The sequence below is a fragment of the Benincasa hispida genome, chromosome 1, assembly GCF_027475165.1.
Source record: "Benincasa hispida cultivar pf3 chromosome 1, pf3_genome.v1.1, whole genome shotgun sequence".
Lineage (NCBI taxonomy): Eukaryota > Viridiplantae > Streptophyta > Magnoliopsida > Cucurbitales > Cucurbitaceae > Benincasa > Benincasa hispida.
Genome location: NC_143478.1, coordinates 20728490 through 20747116, shown reverse-complemented (window position 1 = coordinate 20747116; position 18627 = coordinate 20728490). Strand labels below are relative to the sequence as shown.

General features: G+C 30.5%; 1 protein-coding gene across 1 annotated transcript; it reads right to left on the bottom strand.

The window, feature by feature from the left end:
- Nucleotides 1-70: 70 nt before the first annotated feature.
- On the bottom strand, nucleotides 71-14041 carry LOC120076142 (uncharacterized). Its single transcript, XM_090312679.1, has 2 exons — nucleotides 13845-14041; nucleotides 71-422 (listed from the first exon to the last, which is right to left on the bottom strand). Exons 1-2 carry the CDS (start codon nucleotides 14039-14041, stop codon nucleotides 71-73), a joined length of 549 nt encoding a protein of 182 aa, XP_090168805.1.
- Nucleotides 14042-18627: the final 4586 nt, after the last annotated feature.

Genomic DNA, 18627 nt, shown 5'->3' with positions numbered 1-18627 from the left:
AATCTAGTATCCATGTCAATGTATCATTCTCTATTAAACATGTTTCAATAACGAGTAAATCATATTTACCTTACTTTGCTTTCTCAACTTTCTTATCTCTGACAGCACTATTTACTTCTACCCCCATATCCATAACATGTTCTCTAACGAAGGTTCCTTCCTTTATGCGGTAGTTGTAAACCTCTTTGAGAGTATCGTGCCTGACAGATGAGGATGGTTGTCCAAATACTGCATGTAAGGAATCCATGATCCCCTTAGCAGTAACCATTCTCTCATGTTTCTTAGTCAAAATATCCGATATGCTTATTAAGATATAGGTTCCAGCTTTTTCATTTACTCTAACCCATCTACCATAGGCATCCCGAACATTTCGATTTACTGATGAGCTGGGAGTCGGAGAATATTCCTCATTTAAAACGAACCTAAGATCATCAATCAATAGTATCGTGTTCAAATTAGATTTTCAAGTTGTGTAATTGTTGTCGTTTAATTTATTAGAAGCGAGTAGTTGAATGATTGAGCTAGACATGTTGAAAAATTAAACAAGTTCTATTAGTGAAATGCTTTTAAATCCAATCAAGCTTCAGTAAAAGTAATAAGGTACCTATATCTCATTGAATGAGTCAAAATAATCGCTAACAAGGGGCAGTCAATTACTCCTTCCTTGAATCAAGACATTTAGTTGTCGCTTTTTGGTAAAGAACTTACTAATACTTACTAATTCTTATTAGTGTAAGCCGCCATTTTCAGATCCTATAGATCGGTATCAATAAGCTACAGAGGGATAGACAATGCTTAAGATGGATCTAGGAGACCCTATCCATTTCTGGAGTTTGTGTTGTTTCGATCCCTATGAAACAACCCTCCAAATGGGTGATTACTTAAAAACGACACACAGTCGGAACATGGGAATCTCACAGTGCAACCTAATGGAGGAGACTGTATTATATTTTGACACGCTTCTGTCACCCACTTACTATGAACAACTTCTCCTATTCACCTTGTTATTGACCCATGCAAACACTTTCTGAATGGAGCGGTCACTTACAAACGACATAAAGCCAAACATGAATCTCACGGTGTGAACTCTTAGGAACGTGAGAGCTAAAAATAATATATCATATATATCAATAATCTCCCTCCGAAGTGTTCTAGATAGTTTGGGTAAATTTTTACTTAAGTATATTCCGGCTAATTAAATACAACCTAAATCTAGGTGTTTATCCGAGTATAACTTTCACACTGTATTTAACTTACGATTTCTAAGTGATAAACTATTTATTACCTTACATCGCTCAAGCATGCTCATAAAACCGAGTCAACGAAACTCAAGAACCGGCTCGATCTTCAGAAGGCAGGTGTTTTATAAACCGTCAACGTAAGTACCTCCAACCTTAGACAGGATCTTGTCGGGTGAGTTTGTTACCAAAGTTTTACAAGATAACGACCTATTTCAACTATTAAAATAAGTTGTAATCTGTCAACCCTAGGTGAGCATGCATTTATCTTTGTTATATATTTGAAATATCTAGTAACACTTATAACTTAGACATTCTCCATAACATACATCACATATTTCATGATTTAATATAATAACTTATATTAAATCCCATGAAATCCTACACATGCATAATATATATTATAACAATTATAATATACTTTCAATGCATGCAATATGCTTTCCTATGGTAGGATTATAAATCTACATGGCATACTTTATACATAAATAAGATTTAATTTAATTAAAACATACATTCAAATGCAAAATTAATTAAACACACTGAAGTGGATTGGTTTTGGCATCCTATGCAAGCAAATAACTAAATTATTACAATAATGATCAAAAAACAGCTTTGAACCGCTCCCGAACACTTCGAACCGACCCAAACCAGCTAAAAAAACCCTTGAACCGAACCTCCAAGGCACCAAAATAGACTGAACCAAACCGAAATGGGCTGAATCGAGCCAAACCGGTCGAATTGGACTATTGCTCCTCGCACACGCACCTTGCTAAAGAACAACTCTGAATACTTTAGCAAATTTAAAGACCCTTCTTCACACATCAAAACCCATAAACAAGGGGCCAATTACAACAATTACAACAGAATTGAAGGTAAAGTTTAATGTCAAAACCGTAATATATCCACTTCAGCCACTACAACATTCATCACATGAATTAACACCTACCAAGCTAAAATTAATGCAAATTGAATGCTTAAATCATGCTCAACGCACATGCGGAAGCAATCAGGATTATAAGCACTTTAACTACATTAATTTTAAGATTAAAGCATGCATGTTCATAACAAGTAATTAGGGTTTCAGAAACACAACCTTTGTAGATCTCTGCAATCCCTTGCTTAATTCTGATCATGAACTCGTCGTGGACTAGCACTAGAGTCTTCTCCACTATTCTTTGACCTTAGAATGGATTGTGTGATCCAATTTATAAAGAAATTGAAGGGGATTTTAGAGTTTTGGAAGAGTTTGGAGCTAATAACTTGAGAAAACAATTTCTCTTTTTAGTCAAATAAATCATGCAAAATGAATTGCTTCTCATGTTGACACCAATTCAACATGCAAAAGTGGGTGGGCTTAGGGGTTTAAGCAAAGTAGAGAAGGTGGAATAATTCCACTTACTCCAATTTCATTAAAAAAAATGAATTTCCAAAAATCCAATTTTGAAATGAAATTTAGTTTTACATAAAATCAATTTAAATATTAAAATTTCTTTAAAAACAATTTTAAATACAATTAATTATAATAATTAATTTCAAATAATTAAAATAATAATTAATTTCAAATAATTAATTAAACAATTTAATTTAATATCAAATATTAAATTAATAAAACACCAATCTTGAACGTGAATCCTCATTTACGTGTACAATATTTAAATTAAATTTAAATATTTACAACTCTCCAATTTCGTTTAATTCAACAATTAAACTATATAATTACGTTAATTATATCGCACATAATTAACTATCATTCCCTAAACCAAATTTGAACGTTTCAAATTCTCTCATCACACTGCTCTAAGGTTTAGTGCGATATAAACTAGCAGGGGGACCTAATGGACATATAGATGATGAGTTCCAATAATTTGAGGTTAACCGACTAAACTTTTTAACCTAATTAACCAACATTCGTTAACTACCGGGACACTCCATTAAATCCTAGTAGCTACACTGTCCTCGTTATAGATATATTTCTGTCTACTTGATATAACCATGATTAGTAAATGGATCCTTCAGAGGTTGTACATAATTACAGTTGGGTCAAAATTACCATTTTACCCCTATAATTACATCTTGTCTCTTAAGTCTCACCGATACTCTAATGAACGATTGGTTTGTGGTCCAACCACTAAATTGAGTTTCTCTCAGGCCAATGAGAGGATCGGCCCCTTGTTCAAGACTTGGAGTCAGCACTTAAGAGAACAACCTATCTACTATCCTTAAAATCAGGTAGGAGAGAATTTCATCTTGCAGGACTATGTTCCCAACTATCTACCCGGTCTTACCCCTAAAATGGAAGACTTATTGAGTCGGTATGTTGAGCCACTCTCACCCATGCATATTATAGGATAATTCCGAGTAAACAAGAGTTCATAGTTAGCTCAGGATTAAGATCGAGTTACCTAGGTCATCGAATTGAAATAGTTAGTCTTATCTATAAACGACGTTATAAAGTAAAAGTGATTATTTCGTGGTTCGGTCTTATGCAAACTCATTACATAGGATGCCCCCACTCGCTTGTCTCCACATGAACGATTCAGAATCACATCATTTGTATCAAATACAAAGTGGACCACATCCACAGTGTCCCCAGGTTGAGGTATCTAGCCTTATCACTATATTATAGACCGTTTTGGCTATATACTCGAACTTGTTAATTTGAACACTTCAAACTAACCCAAAATCTAATTCTCAACTTGAACCATTGAGCTACCAAGAAGACCTTATGAACCTGTAGCTTGAAGCTTCAATGGTCCGTGAATAACTTACTAAACTCTTTAATCACGAGATCCACCATCCGTTAACTATTGGTCACTCATCTAAAGACCGACAGCTGCACTTTTTGCACTACAGATATATTTTTGTGTCCATACAACCAATCAACAGTGCAATGACCCTTAACAAATCGGTCATCAGTACAACTGGGTCAATTCACTGTTTTTCCCCTATAGTTACATCTAACTTCTTAAGTACCATTGATTCCTCTAATGAACAATAAGTCATAGTTCTACAATGATTGAGTCCTCTCTTCCCAAGAGAGGGTGTGGCCACTATGTTCAAGACCCAAAATCAGCCCTTAAGGGAACAATTTTTCTACTTACCCTTACTTCAGGGAATGAGTGAATTTCGTCTTGTGTAGATGAGTTTCCAGCACCCCAATCAGGCGAATCTCTAAAATGGTAGGCTTGTTGAGTTGGCAATCTGGCCACTCTCACCCAAACAAATCAAAGGACCGCCCTCATAGGCAGGAGTTCCCAACTCATTCAGGATTAAGGTCATGTCACCTATGGTCATTTTAGTGAAATGTAAGTCTCAATTATGAATGGCGTTATATAAAGAGACTAATCATTTTGTGGTCCGGTCTTATATAAACTCTTTGTATATGATACCTCGCTCACATGTCTCCACATGAATGGTCAGAATCAGACCATTGTAGCACTTTACAACACTTGTAACATCTACAAAGCGGGTCATATTCGTAGTGTCACAAGGATAAGGTATCCCTCCTTTATCCTTATACTGCAGACCATTTAGGTTATTACTTAAGGCATGATCCACTTGTATGTCTCCACATACATGCTTATGTTACATAAAATAACATTGGATCTTAGTTTATTGGATTGAGTAAATGCTTATATTATAACACTTATTTTATTAATAACAATATGTTTATAGAGTATTTAAGAACTATGAGACTACCAGGAGAATTAGGACACCAATCCCAACATCCATATATAGTTCAAATATTCATGCTATAGCCAGGGGTTCTTAGTTTATTGGATTTAGGGTTAAAAGGTGCAATTCACATATTCAATAACATATTTACTAAATAAACCTCAATAACATGTTTATTACAAAATATAATATGTTTAATGTTTACAAACGATGAGTTTTAGAACATACAACTTAACACTTTGTCTAACGCGTCCCCGCCCCAGTCATCCCACCAATACTTCAACAACCCCTACCATTCCAGCATGACAACGATCCTCCCACGCCCAATAATGACAATGATGCAAGGAGAAATTAATTTTGGGATGTTGCTTATTTTGGTTGTTTCTGTCCTTCTTCTTTCTATATTTTGTACCTGTGATCACTATATTATATTTGCTATTATTATAAATACGTCACTGGTTATCCATTTTTGGATTATGTTCTTTTTTTTTTGTGTTTAGTCTATTTATTTTTTTTACTTTAATTATTTCTTCCTACCTTGGTGTGTTTGCAATGATGACCTCAATGAAGATACTTATGCTAACCATACTTTAGGATTCAACAATCAAGCGTTCAACTCTAGTTTTAGGAAATTTGCCTTAGGAAGCATTTCTGATATTTGCTAGGCGTTCAACTCAATTTCAACAATGAGGACGTTGCTGCCTTCAAATTTTGGAGGGGGTGAGGTTTGAGCTAAATGCGTTCAAATTTTTGTTTTCATCAATAATAATAATGATGATGGTGATGATGGTGATGATGATAATAAATAGCGTTGAGATTAGAACCTGCTCGTGGTTGGATGTCTGGATGACACCTATGAGAGTAAGTCAAAACGAAGGCGGGAATCATGATCAATGATAAGCACAACTCCATTGCGTAAATTGAAAGAAAATTTCAAAGGCGGGAGTTTAATTTGAAAAGAGCTCTTGCTCATAGTTGGATGTTCGCATGACACTCATGAGGACAAGTCAAAACGAAGGTAAGACACCCGTATGAACGCATGATCACTCAATAACACAAGGAGTTAAATACCTTTTTTTCTTTTTTTTCTTTTTTTCTTTTTTTTTTTTGTAAATCTTTGAACCATAGGCCCATTCTGAAAAGGGAGAAAAAGATTGTCTAGAAATGAGTAAGGGTATTTTGAGACTTAAACTTGTTGCGTATAGACTAAAGAAATGCTTTTGTGGGAAATAGAATAAAACATTGGGGTGATCAGTTTGCCCAACGAGTCCTAAACATTGGAAACATGTCGAGACATCTAGTTAATGTTGCATCTCAAGTTAAGAATCTAATTAAAGTTCTAAAAATATGCTTGAGGACAAGTATTGTTTTAAATTTGAAAGTGTGATAACTTGTAGAAATACAAGTTATCCTAACCTTTTATTTAAAATAATTAAGGAAAATAAGAAGAAAATGTGTTAACTCAAGGAGAATTCATAAAAACAATCCAAGCTACGTGATCACATATTTAGAAGAAATAATATCTTGGAAATTAAAAGTTTTAACTTTTTTCGACGCAAGATTTGATGAAAAAAAGGAATAAGTTTCTCATGAAAAGATGAAAGCTACAGCCTTAATCACAGAGACAAAAGGAAGGTGATACAAAACTTGTACACATAGAACAACCATGCGAGTAAGATTCTAGTACACGACAAAACCACAAAGCGATAACGTGGTTGGCAAACTGTTAAATTACAAAGCAAATTGGTAACCGACCTCAACCCAAGCAAGCCAAATCCAATGAATCTATGACACGATTAGCTGGCGTAGTAGGACATGGAATTAAATGTAAAAGTGTCAGATCATCATTAGAGAGATGTTCATAATATATTTTCAATACCTATAAATAGCTCGTGGCAGCACATGAAAAAGACATAGAGGCTCTACAAGAGATTGCAAAAGCTCTGCCAAAATACCTCCATCTTCAATCTCATAAGTTCTAAGTGAAGAATCTAAGTGAGAGCTTAGTCTCTTCTCTAGAACTGAGGGAGAATTCGCCGTTTATTACGAAGCAATCAACAGTAGTAGGTAACGTTTGAGCCAAAGGAAGTAAGAGATTGCAACCTACAGCTTAACATCTCTATCTATTATTTTTATTCTCGCATTTCATTTCATATTTCGTATTACGAATCACATTTAAGAATTCTGTTATTTTTTATATATATATGGTTACTATACATTTCATCTCACTCATATTCTCCTTCTCTTTTACCATGTGCAACTAAACTCTCAATGAATTGAGAAGATAACTTAACATTTTCCAAAAGTATACATACGTAAAATAATTCATCTTGTTTAATCTACATTTATTTTAATGCCTAATTTAGTGAAAACTCGATTAGGTATAAATGGTCAACTACTTGAAAGAGCAAGTGACTTAGACTTAATTAAATAAAGAGAGATTTAGCTTTAGAGATAAAGTTAGATCTTTTGTGAAACAATCAACTCAGTATGCATTCTAAGGATAGAACAAATGTAACTTCTGACATCGAGAGGTGGGTTCATTAACAAAAATCGATACATGAATGCTTACGTATGCTATGCTTAAGGAGTTGTTAGTGAATCTTCTTGACTCTACTTTATGCATCTTTTTTCAACCTCATTCCATCGCCTGTTATTTTTGTATTGCTCGCCTAGTCATCATCTCACAGTCATCGCATCATCATCACCATCACCATTGTAGTTATTAACATATTTAATATAAACACGTCATCATTGCTTACGATTTACATTTTACTACAATAGATCATTTAATCATTCAACGAGTCACATTATAAAATCCCTGCGTTCGACCTTAGACACGACTTAAGCTTCAAGTTAAGTACACTTACGCACTTCAAACGGCGAATATAAGGTGACGAACAATGGTCTTTGTCAGAGTGGAAGCTCTGATGCATAGGATGACGATGTGGATGATATCTCCCTTGGTAAAATCTTCTCAAGTTTTTTTTAAGCATGACCAAGAAAGAGGAGAAGACGAAGAAAATAATTTTCAAATGTTGTTGTTTTGGTTGCTATGGAAGTTAGGGTTGTCCGATGTGTTTTTGCTGCTCATATTTAAAAGATTCTTATTATTGTAAAAAGCTCTTATTGAATCAAACAATCAACGTGTATCAAGTCAACATTGTAGTACATTGACAAAGTTGTGTTTTTTCTCAAAGACGTACTTTGTGTTCTTCACATCAAGAGTAAAAGATCTTTTGAGAAGGGATTCTCAAGCTTAGGGGGAGCCTAGGCCATTCGAGCAAAGGGGACTTAGCTTTTAGAAGGAAAGATACAACACGAGTGAAAAGGAGTCCACGTCTTGAAGGAAGCTCAAGCCTTATAGAGAGAGAGTCTCGATCTTAGAGGGAGCCTAAGATTTGCTTCACTAATATAACTTAGGGGGAGTCTAAAACACCATGAGAATGAGTCTCACACCTAGGGGAGCCTAGTTTATTAGTTGCGTGATAAAGTTATACGAAAGTCACCGTAGTCGTGCATCTATTACAGATAAATATTGTGCTGTAATTACTTATCATTAACATTGGTGAAATTATCTTCCTTGGGTATACTGTACCACAGACGTAGGTGATTTACACCAAATTGGGTTACCAATCTCTAGTGTTATTTTATCTATTCTACATTTTGATAATTGTCTTGTGGATTGCTATAACATAAGTCATAACATTGTTATCTTGCAGTAGATACTAGTCTCAACCACATATCAGAAGCTACATTAGATATGAGATTGGTAATCAATTTAAGGACTACAGAGCAAGATTATACCAGTATTATAGAAAATTGGGTGATTCAGAGCAAGCTTGTCAACATCCGTATAAAGGTGTTACAACTGAAGAATGACAATTTTTGTGTGATAAATTGGAGTATTAATAATTTCTAATATATAAATAAACAAGTTGTTTATAACTATACATTATAATGCACGAAAAGTGAAAAAAAAAAAAACAAAACAAAAAACAAAAAACAAAAAACAAAAATCAAAACAAAAACAAAAAGTAGTAGAAGTAAACTCCTTTCGATCATTATGCTGGAACAACATCATTTCTATCTCATCGAGCTCAAAAGTTATGATACTATACTTTATCTATAGTTACCTATATTATTTTACTTACTAATATTGAATAATATTTTCGAAGATAGGGGATGATGGTACTTATTTAAGTCCCATCGACATCTTCTACCAAACTTATTGCTCTGTTACAAAAGGTTGGATTGGCGATGCAACACATGAAGCATATGTTAGTATTATTTAAAGTGTTTTAACAAATAATATTAGTTTCAAATGTTTTAATATTTATGACATTTATTTGTTTATTTTGAATCATATAGGAAAAAAATGATTGCCTTAAAACTAGAGCTAGAAAACTCAAGTACGCCAGTGAGTGATGAAGAAATTGTAGCGACTATTCTAGGGGTGAAAATTACATATATGAAAACTACATATTTTAGGGGGGGAGAGAGAGGAGAGAGAAGAATAAATGCAAAATATGCGTGATTAAGAAATATGTTTATAATTTTTATTATGTAGTAGCTAATGAATATTTCATATTTGTTGTTGTGAAAACTATAGTTGGTGAATGAGAATTTATGTTTGTTGTGACATGATAAGTTTTTGTAATAATTAGATTTGAAATTAAGTTGCGTGATAATTATGTTTTAGACCAACTTCCGAGTGATAACATAAAATGGATTAATCTTCTTATGTAAAATGGTAAATTTGTTTAAGTTTGATATTTAACTTTGGATATTGTTGAAATATGTGACTTGCATTTTAAAATAATGTAACATGTATCTATTCGTGTGTGCAGGACTAAACCATAGCTTATTATTGTAATCTTTGTAGTAGGCTACATTTTGGACTTAGTTGTGAAGTTGTTGGTAGCAATAACTTTGTTGATTTTTTTTTTTTTTTTTTTGTAGTGGATATGAAATATTTTATAAACATATTCTAATATAGTACGATAGATTTGCACCACTAATTTTTTTAAAATATTATTAAAATTTGAGACATAACTTAAAACATCATGTATTGCATCGAGAACATAGACAACGAACAATGCAATGAACATAAAAACATCGCATCTATCAACTTTTTAATGTAGAACATCGCATCCTACGACTTTGTAGTAAACGTTGCATCCTGTGACTTTCGTTTAGGCATCTTGGACGTCACAGCTTGTGACTTTGGTCAGAATTGTTGCATGATGCGACGATTTTGTTCAGAAAGTTGCAAAAAACTTTCACCGAATGCCTTTAGCGTCTAATAAATGCAACAATATATATTAATTACTAAAATGTTTTTCAACAAAAATATAGTTTTAGCAATGAATTTTATTAGTTGTAAAAGGCCAGATTTATTGTAGTATTATAAGAATTTTAAGAGTGGAAAATTGGTAATCATATTTGAATTTATTTTATGAAATTAATGTAGAACCATTCTTAAATCATTAATAGGACTGATTTTAAGTTAAAATTAGTCCTATTAGTTGTTAGTTTATGATTAACCTTTCTCTTAAGAAAAAAAATTCTATCAATCCTCTTCGTAAATTTTAAAAATGCTAGTCAAGAAACACGTGGATATGCATGTAAAGCTTTAGTCTTTATTAAAATTTTTTTTTAACTATAGTGATTTTTTAGTCTGTAATAAATAAATTATTATTATTTTTATTTTAATTACCATAAACTTTTAATAGTTAGAAAATATAACAATTTTTTTATATTTTTATATTATCGTTTTTTAACAAAGAAATTATATTATATTTTGTAGAGTACCAAACAATTTATTTTTTGTTGGTAACTACTTGAACAGAATGACAAAAGAGGATTTTATGAAAAAAAAATTAAGAATTAAATAGTAAGATAAATATTCTCTTTATAGCATCATAAAATCTTGTCTTAATTTAAAGTAACTAAAAGAGGTTTATTTTTTTTTTTTTTAAGATCATTTTATCATAATTAAATATTATTTGAAGTTTGTTTTATTCTCCATAAAATTTATGAAAAAATGTAATATAATATTACTTAAAAAATTAAGATTATATTTTAATTTTAAAAAACCAATACAATACATGTAAATTTTTAATTTGAGAACTAATCATCTCTACTGAAATTCAGTAATTTCAAATTTTTTTAATTGTTTTGAAATCTTTATTCTAGTTTTTAAGTAAAAATTCAAGATTCGTAATTAATTTATGCGCATGTGCATAATTTTAATCTTCGAACTTTTTTATATATAAATCTACTTTATTTACTTTTAGACTTGTCTCTTTAAAAATTCTTGTATTTTTCCCTACATTTTAGCTCTATGAAATACTTTTTGTTTAACTAACACTACAAAAAAAAGTTAGTTTTAGTAGCGCACAAAAAATATTGTTGTAAGCCCAAAAATACCACTAAAGGTATTAGCAATACGTAGAAGCACGTCATTGTAAATGTCGTCATTGTCGCGTAGCTAAAGGTTTTAGTGGCGTGTTTAGCACACGTTGCTAAAAGTAATTTTTTACTGACGCATATACGTCACTAAATATTAACTTTAGCAACACATTATTTGTCACTATTTGTCATATACAGTGACACTGACATTTTGTCACTGAAAGTTATGTTTTAGCAACATATAAGACTGTTGCTAGATGTAGATCAATGATCATTGTAAGTATCTTTTGCAAGTGTTGGTAAAATGAATATTTTATGCCATTGTAAATTTTTGGATGCTTTTTTTAAAGATACAATTTACTGACTTTATAGAAAACGTCAGTAAAAGTATTTTATTAATTAAAAAATAATACACAATTTAATATATAAACTTGTTATAAAATTTAAAATATAATAATCTTTTGAGCAAATCAAGAATCAACTAATCAATTTATATTTAAACCAAAAGTTATAATTGAAGATACATATTCCCAATATCACAGACTATCACTGAAACAAAAAGAAATAATACTAACTTGGCTACAAGTTATATCAATAAACTTCAATAATATGAACAAATTTAGTATCGGCACTATCTATCACAAAAAGAATACTAGCTATCACAAGTTTTCATTACAAAAATTTCAACTGAAGGTCTTTGAAGCATTGCAATATCACTGTGAAATAAAAGTATAAAATGCCAATACCAATTCTATCCATTCCCATCTCCAAGTTGAACTTAAACATCTTGTACGGGAGACATCGAGACATCAAAGCCGGAAATCAAAGAAGTGAAATATGTAAGCACGTAAGGATAAAAAAATTGATGGATGAACTTTAAATTTCATACTAAAAGGAACCAAACAAAGTAATTATCCTAAATACGATTTGGGCGGGAGGGGGAGGGGGAGTCAAAAGCACGACCATATTCTAAATATCAATAACAAAAACCATGCAAAACAGAGAAAACTCATGCTAAACATTGCCAATTCAAGAAAACTTATTAACATAGAACATAACACAAACAAGAAAACTCATGTTGACAGATGACTTCATAGTGTCATACTAAAAGGGACCAAACAAAGTAACTATCCTAAATATGATTGGGGGGTCAAAAGCACAATAGAGAAAACTCATGCTAAACATTGCCAATTCAAGAAAACTCATTATCATAGAAGATAATACAAACAAGAAAATCCATTCTAGATGGATGACTTCATAGTGACATACTAAAAGGGACCAAACAAAGTAACTCATGCTAAATATGATTAGGGGGTCAAAAGCATAACATAGAATACTCATGCTAAACATCGCCAATTCAAGAAAACTCATTAACATAGAACATAACACAAACAAGAAAACTCATACTAGATGGATGACTTTTTAGTGTCATACTAAAATGGACCAAACAAAGTAGGGGGAAGGGGGAGGGGACAAATACAAATAAGTACCTAAGTTATAAATCAAAATGGAGTCTAAGTCATATGTAAATTGTAAAATAGGCGATCAAAATAATTTTAAAGTTAAATTACTAGATGTTTCAATACCACGTTAAATTACTAATAACATTCAGTTTTAAATTGATGAGTTGGGATATATAGTAAATTTTTTAATCGAAGCTAAAATCACTTGCTACAAATCATTAAAACTACCCTATACTATATTCAAAGTGAGAGAAGATACCTAAATAGAGTTGTTGCACTACCAGCAAAAAAAAAACTATTTTACCAAATTTTCTATTTTTCATGAACTAATATAAGGAAAGATTGAAAACTATCCATAAATTCTTAAACTTAACTTCAATTTTAGGGAAAAACTATCCATAAATTCTTAAACTTAACTTCAATTTTAGGGATTTTGTACAAAGGTTCTCAATTCTTTATCATATTATCTTTAATATACAAGAAGCATTTCTCAACAAATAAAGAAACTAACATGCATTAATCTAAATAACCAAACCCATATGTTCTTAAAATTAGAAATTAAAACTTGTTGAGTTCGTAAAATAAGCTCTTGATGAAAAATTGATTGGCTAAATATACTAATAAAATACATACTAATTGATGGAAATTGCACATAAAAATAACTTGAAAATGAGTGGGTTATCGAAAACAACATCTAGTTTGTGGAAAGGTAGAAAACTATCGAAAAGTGTTTCTAGTGTACTAATTGATGGAAATTTCACATAAAAGTACTTGAAAATGAGTAGTTCACTAAAAACAAGTGCCTTGTGGTTAGAAGAAGGTGGGAATCATCAAAGAGCTGCGTGAGTCTGGAAATCGAGGTTAAATGTGTACTAATTGATAAAAATTTCACACAAAAATCACTTGAAAATGAGTGGGATCACGTGGAAACAAATATCTCGTAGGTTTATTTCAACCCATTCATTGGTTGTGATGTGTGAGTTCCAAAATGAGTGGGTTCGACAACACATCCGGTCACCAATGGTCCATTCACAGTAGGGAGGTTGTTCACCAGCGATCCGTTCGCAGTAGGTGTCCATTCATTGGCGATATATTGGCAGTAGGGTGTTCCTTTTGCAACAAGGAGTTCCATTTTTGCGCAGCAGGCCATTCATCTCGTGGGTTCGCAGCAGGTTCTTGCAACGGTAAACAACAGCGTTCGTTGCTGGCGGTGAGCAGAAACCTCTGTTCGTCCTGGCAGTGATGCATGAGTTAAGAGGGACGGAAGGAATAGAGGGGAGAAGGGAAAGGAATGAGTGTCAAAAAATTAGGAAAGCCACAATTTTTTTTTTAAACAATAATATATACATTTTTTCATCTTAATGTATTGCTTAAAAGTTTTAATGTTTAGTGGCGTTGATGGGTGTGTTGCTAATTCTTTTAGTGACACAAATTTAAGATATGTTGCTAATAATGAATTTTTTATGACATTTTTGCAAAACGTTGTTATAAATTGACCTTTAGTGACAAAATTTGCACGTGCTGCTAAAAAAATTATTATTAAAACTCTCTTTTCTTGTAGTGAGAACATAAGCAAACTTATTGTTTTATGTATGCATCTCACACCTACATGAAAAGAAGCATCTGTTCGATGTGTATCCATCATCCTCACATCTTGTTAGCATCATTTGCATCAATCAATGCTCATCAAACGCATACGCTCGAAGATTAGCGTCCCGTCAACACCAGTTGCATATATTCTACATAAAACTTTAATTTTGAAACATAAAAATATATTTTGTAAATTAAAAATTAGAATTGTCACATCTATTAACTTTTGAATGGATACCTACACTCGAAAAGACTCATAGTATTGACAAAGAGTAACATAAGAATTTAATAAAAATAAAATGATTGTATATATATATATATATATATATATATATATAATGTATTTTAAAAAAAGTAAATATGAATTTTAACAAATGAATACAGATACCTTGTTGTCGGACGGCCTTGGGAATGCCAAAAAATCTTATCAAAATATATGGATTCTTCGTCTTTCTATAAAGAATTAAGTGAAAATGAAAATTATTCCTCAAAAAAATATAATCAAATGGAAATTACTAAACAAAAAAGCACAAAAACATGCATCTAAAAGAACAAAGAGTACAACAAGAACCAATTTGTTACTCCAACATTTTCTAAAATATTAACGATGTCATAAATCGTTGCCTCTCAACACCTACACAAAGTCACAAAAAATCGTCCGGTTAACCAAAGTAAAAATTTTAGGACCATTAACATTTTCTCCAAAAAGTAATTCAAACAAAAATAAAAGAGATAACAAAAAGAATCTAGAATTATCGTTTTGAAATTCAACCTGAAATTATCATTTTGAAATTATCACTTGGTCATATCAACGATGGCCCTAGATTTCAGAGTCATGTCCGCTCTGATTCCATTTCAATCTTTGGTAATAATATAAATAAAATCCTATAAAAAAGTTAAGGTAGTTATTGTAGAAGGAATGAAATCCTTTAGTAGAAGGGTATTTCGATGAAAGAGTTTGATGGATGAGATATATGTTAGAAATGTTTTAACGGAAAAGATAGAATAGGAACAAATAGAAATGGTAAAAAATTGTAAGGGTGAAAATAAAAGAGAAGAATTCTCCTCTTATTACCTTTACATAGATATATGTTCACATTTGTGTCTTTTCTGGAAAGAAAATTGATTGTTATTATTTTTCTTTTTAGTTCAATAATTGTGGGGGTGAATCAAACGATTACCTTATTAATGTTGGATTGAAATTTGGGCCGAAGATAGGTATTGCAAGTTTAGGCCCAATAAGCCCAAAATGGAGAAGGTTTGAATTCAACTGAATGGTTGGATTAGAATTGATTTTCCAGAGCAGAAGGTTTTGTTCAACTTATGTATAGCAAACTTTCGTGTGTTCAGTTTGTCACTATTGTTTATAGGTATAATAATATGTGTTTTAAGTATAAATTATATTAGTCTACGGAAATATCATAACACAAAGAAAGGATAAATAAAAAATAGTTAACATCATAACAAAAAAAAAATAAGTCAGATAATATTGTTGTAGTTAATTGTGAATTTATAATAATTGACATCGTCGGCGATTATAATTGGAGGCCAAAATAGTGAGCAGACCAAAATAATAACTTATAGATACGATTCTTAAGTTATTTTATTTTATTATTCACTTTCTACTATTATTTTTTTAAAATTGTTTTTGTTTTATGAATTTAATTAAGAATTCAAATGTTTATTTAAGAAAGTGAAAAAAATAATATAAGAAAATTGGGCGAAAATAAACATAAATTTCAAGTTTAGTCCATAAATTTTGATGTTTGTGTCTCTTAAAATTGTTAAAAAAATCTGATGAATCGAAAATGCTCGATCAACTCAACTTAAAAATTTCTAAAAACATAGATTTATTTCTATTTTATTGTCTTTTTGGGTAATTTAATCTCCATCAACTCATAAAAACATTCTTTTTAACCATTTAGAGAGAAAAAATTCTTGATATAAATTGAAATTGAGTCGATAATTTTAGTTTAGTATATGAAAATAATTAAATAATTTTTTTACATATAACATCTAACTTCTTTTTCATAAAAATATAAATAAATAACATGAATAACCCGAATCGATCCAATCCAACTGTTTTATAGTTGTGTTGGGATGGATTCGTTATTTAATAGGGTTATTTGGATTGAAAAAACTTACAATTCAAACAATCTGTATTTGATCTAAAAAGTGTTTCAACTCGACCAAACCCACAAGTACCATAATGTCTATTTGTTTCGATGAACTTTCAAAAGTGTCTAATGTTTCATGTCGAGTTGAGTTAATTACTTAATAAGGGTATTTGGGTTGAAAAAAAATTATAACCTAATAATTGAGTTGAGCATAAAAAGTGCTTCAATTCAACCTAAAAACTCACAAACATTCTACTATATATTTGTTATTTAAGCTTTCAAAAATGTCTAATAAATCTTTAAATTTTCAATTGTGTGTCAAATAGGTGTTCGTAAATTTAGGTACAGTTTCTTTTAAAACATATGATAGAGGTGAATTATTGAAATTACTTTTTTTTTTTTGGATATATGAAAAAATAAAATGAAATAACTTAATTTTTTATGGAAAATGTGCCATTATTTACAAACTTCAAATGACCAACCGACTTTCACTTAAAAGACCTCATAATATAAGTAGAGATGTTCTTCCATAGCTATATTTTTCACTTTTAGACCATTGATATGTTTGTAACTTTTTTTTTTTTTTTTTTTTTACTGCATCCAATTAAAAAGAAACCACAGTATAAAATAAGTGAAAATGTCAAAATTATTTTTTCTCCAAATATAGAAAAATTCTCACCATACCTAATTATAAGATGGAATTGATTCCCCCTCTATATTAGATTCTCTTTCTTTCACATAAGGTGGAAAATTTAATAGGTAGCTATATATAGCTTTAATATTTAAATAATATGCAACCCAATTAATTATTAATATCATCTATTCCTGAAATATAAAATGGATATAGAACAATGGAGCAAATTGATTCAAAGGATATGGACAAAACCCATTAAAAAGAGACCCCAAATGATCTTCTAGAAAGAAAAAGGAAAGATATATAAAAGATTTATGTTTCTAGAATTGGTACTTTTTTTTTAAAAAAAAAAAACATGTTGAATATGTGATGAATTAGAGGTGTTTGTGGGTCGGGGGTGAATTAGGTTGGGTTGAAATACTTTTTAAACCCAACCTAATTATTCGGATGGTAAATTTCTTAACTTAAATAACCTTTATTGAAAAAAGAACCCAACCCATCCCAACCATGAAATATTTGGGTTGGATTGGTTCAGATTGCTCATGTTATTTATTTAATTTTTTGTTCTAAAAATAAGTAAAATGTTAATATGTAGAAATTTGATTTAATTATTTTTATATATTGAATTAAGATTAACAATTCCATTTCAATTTATATAATGCAAGTTTTATTTTCAAAGTGCTATAAAACTATTTTTATGAATTGTTAAAGAATAAATTATCTAAAAGATAATGAAATTAAACAAAATAAAAATAAATATATATGTATATAGTTGTATCATAAGTAAAAAAAATACAATTTTAAGTAAATAATAAATTTGTGTTTGTTCGCATTGGTTCAGATTGATTTGGATTACTTTAGGTGAACCCTAGAATCAACCTAACAAAAAAAAAAATTCATTGATTTAAACCCAACCTATCTCAAATCAAATGAGTTGATAACCTAATCCAAACTGCATTGGTTGGATTTGGTTGATTGATTTTTTCGGAGCATCGGATTTTTTTAATATCCCTATAATAAAGTGTGGGATTTGAATCTTCAAAATAAAAATAAAAGAAAAGAATTGTAGTAGTTTAGAGGTTTATCTAATTATGGATAATAATGTTTATGCGGTAATACTAATTAAATGATGATCCCAACCCAACTATAAAATATTTGGATTAGATTGGTTTAGATTATTCCAATTAATTATCTAAATTTTCATTTTAAAAAATAAGAGGTTAGAACATCTATTTATTTATTTTCAATTATTGATTAAGATTAAACATTCCATTTCAATATTTAATTCTAAAAAATTGGATTTTATGGACTTAAAATAATTATTTTTAGAGAACATTTAGAGAATGAATAATTGAAAGATAATTATGAAATTAAATAAATTATAATGAATATATGTATATATAATTGTATGGTAAGAAAAAAATTATTTTTTTAAAAATTTAGAATGGTAAATATTTGAAAAGGGAATACAAAATAGAAATTTATGAAATTTT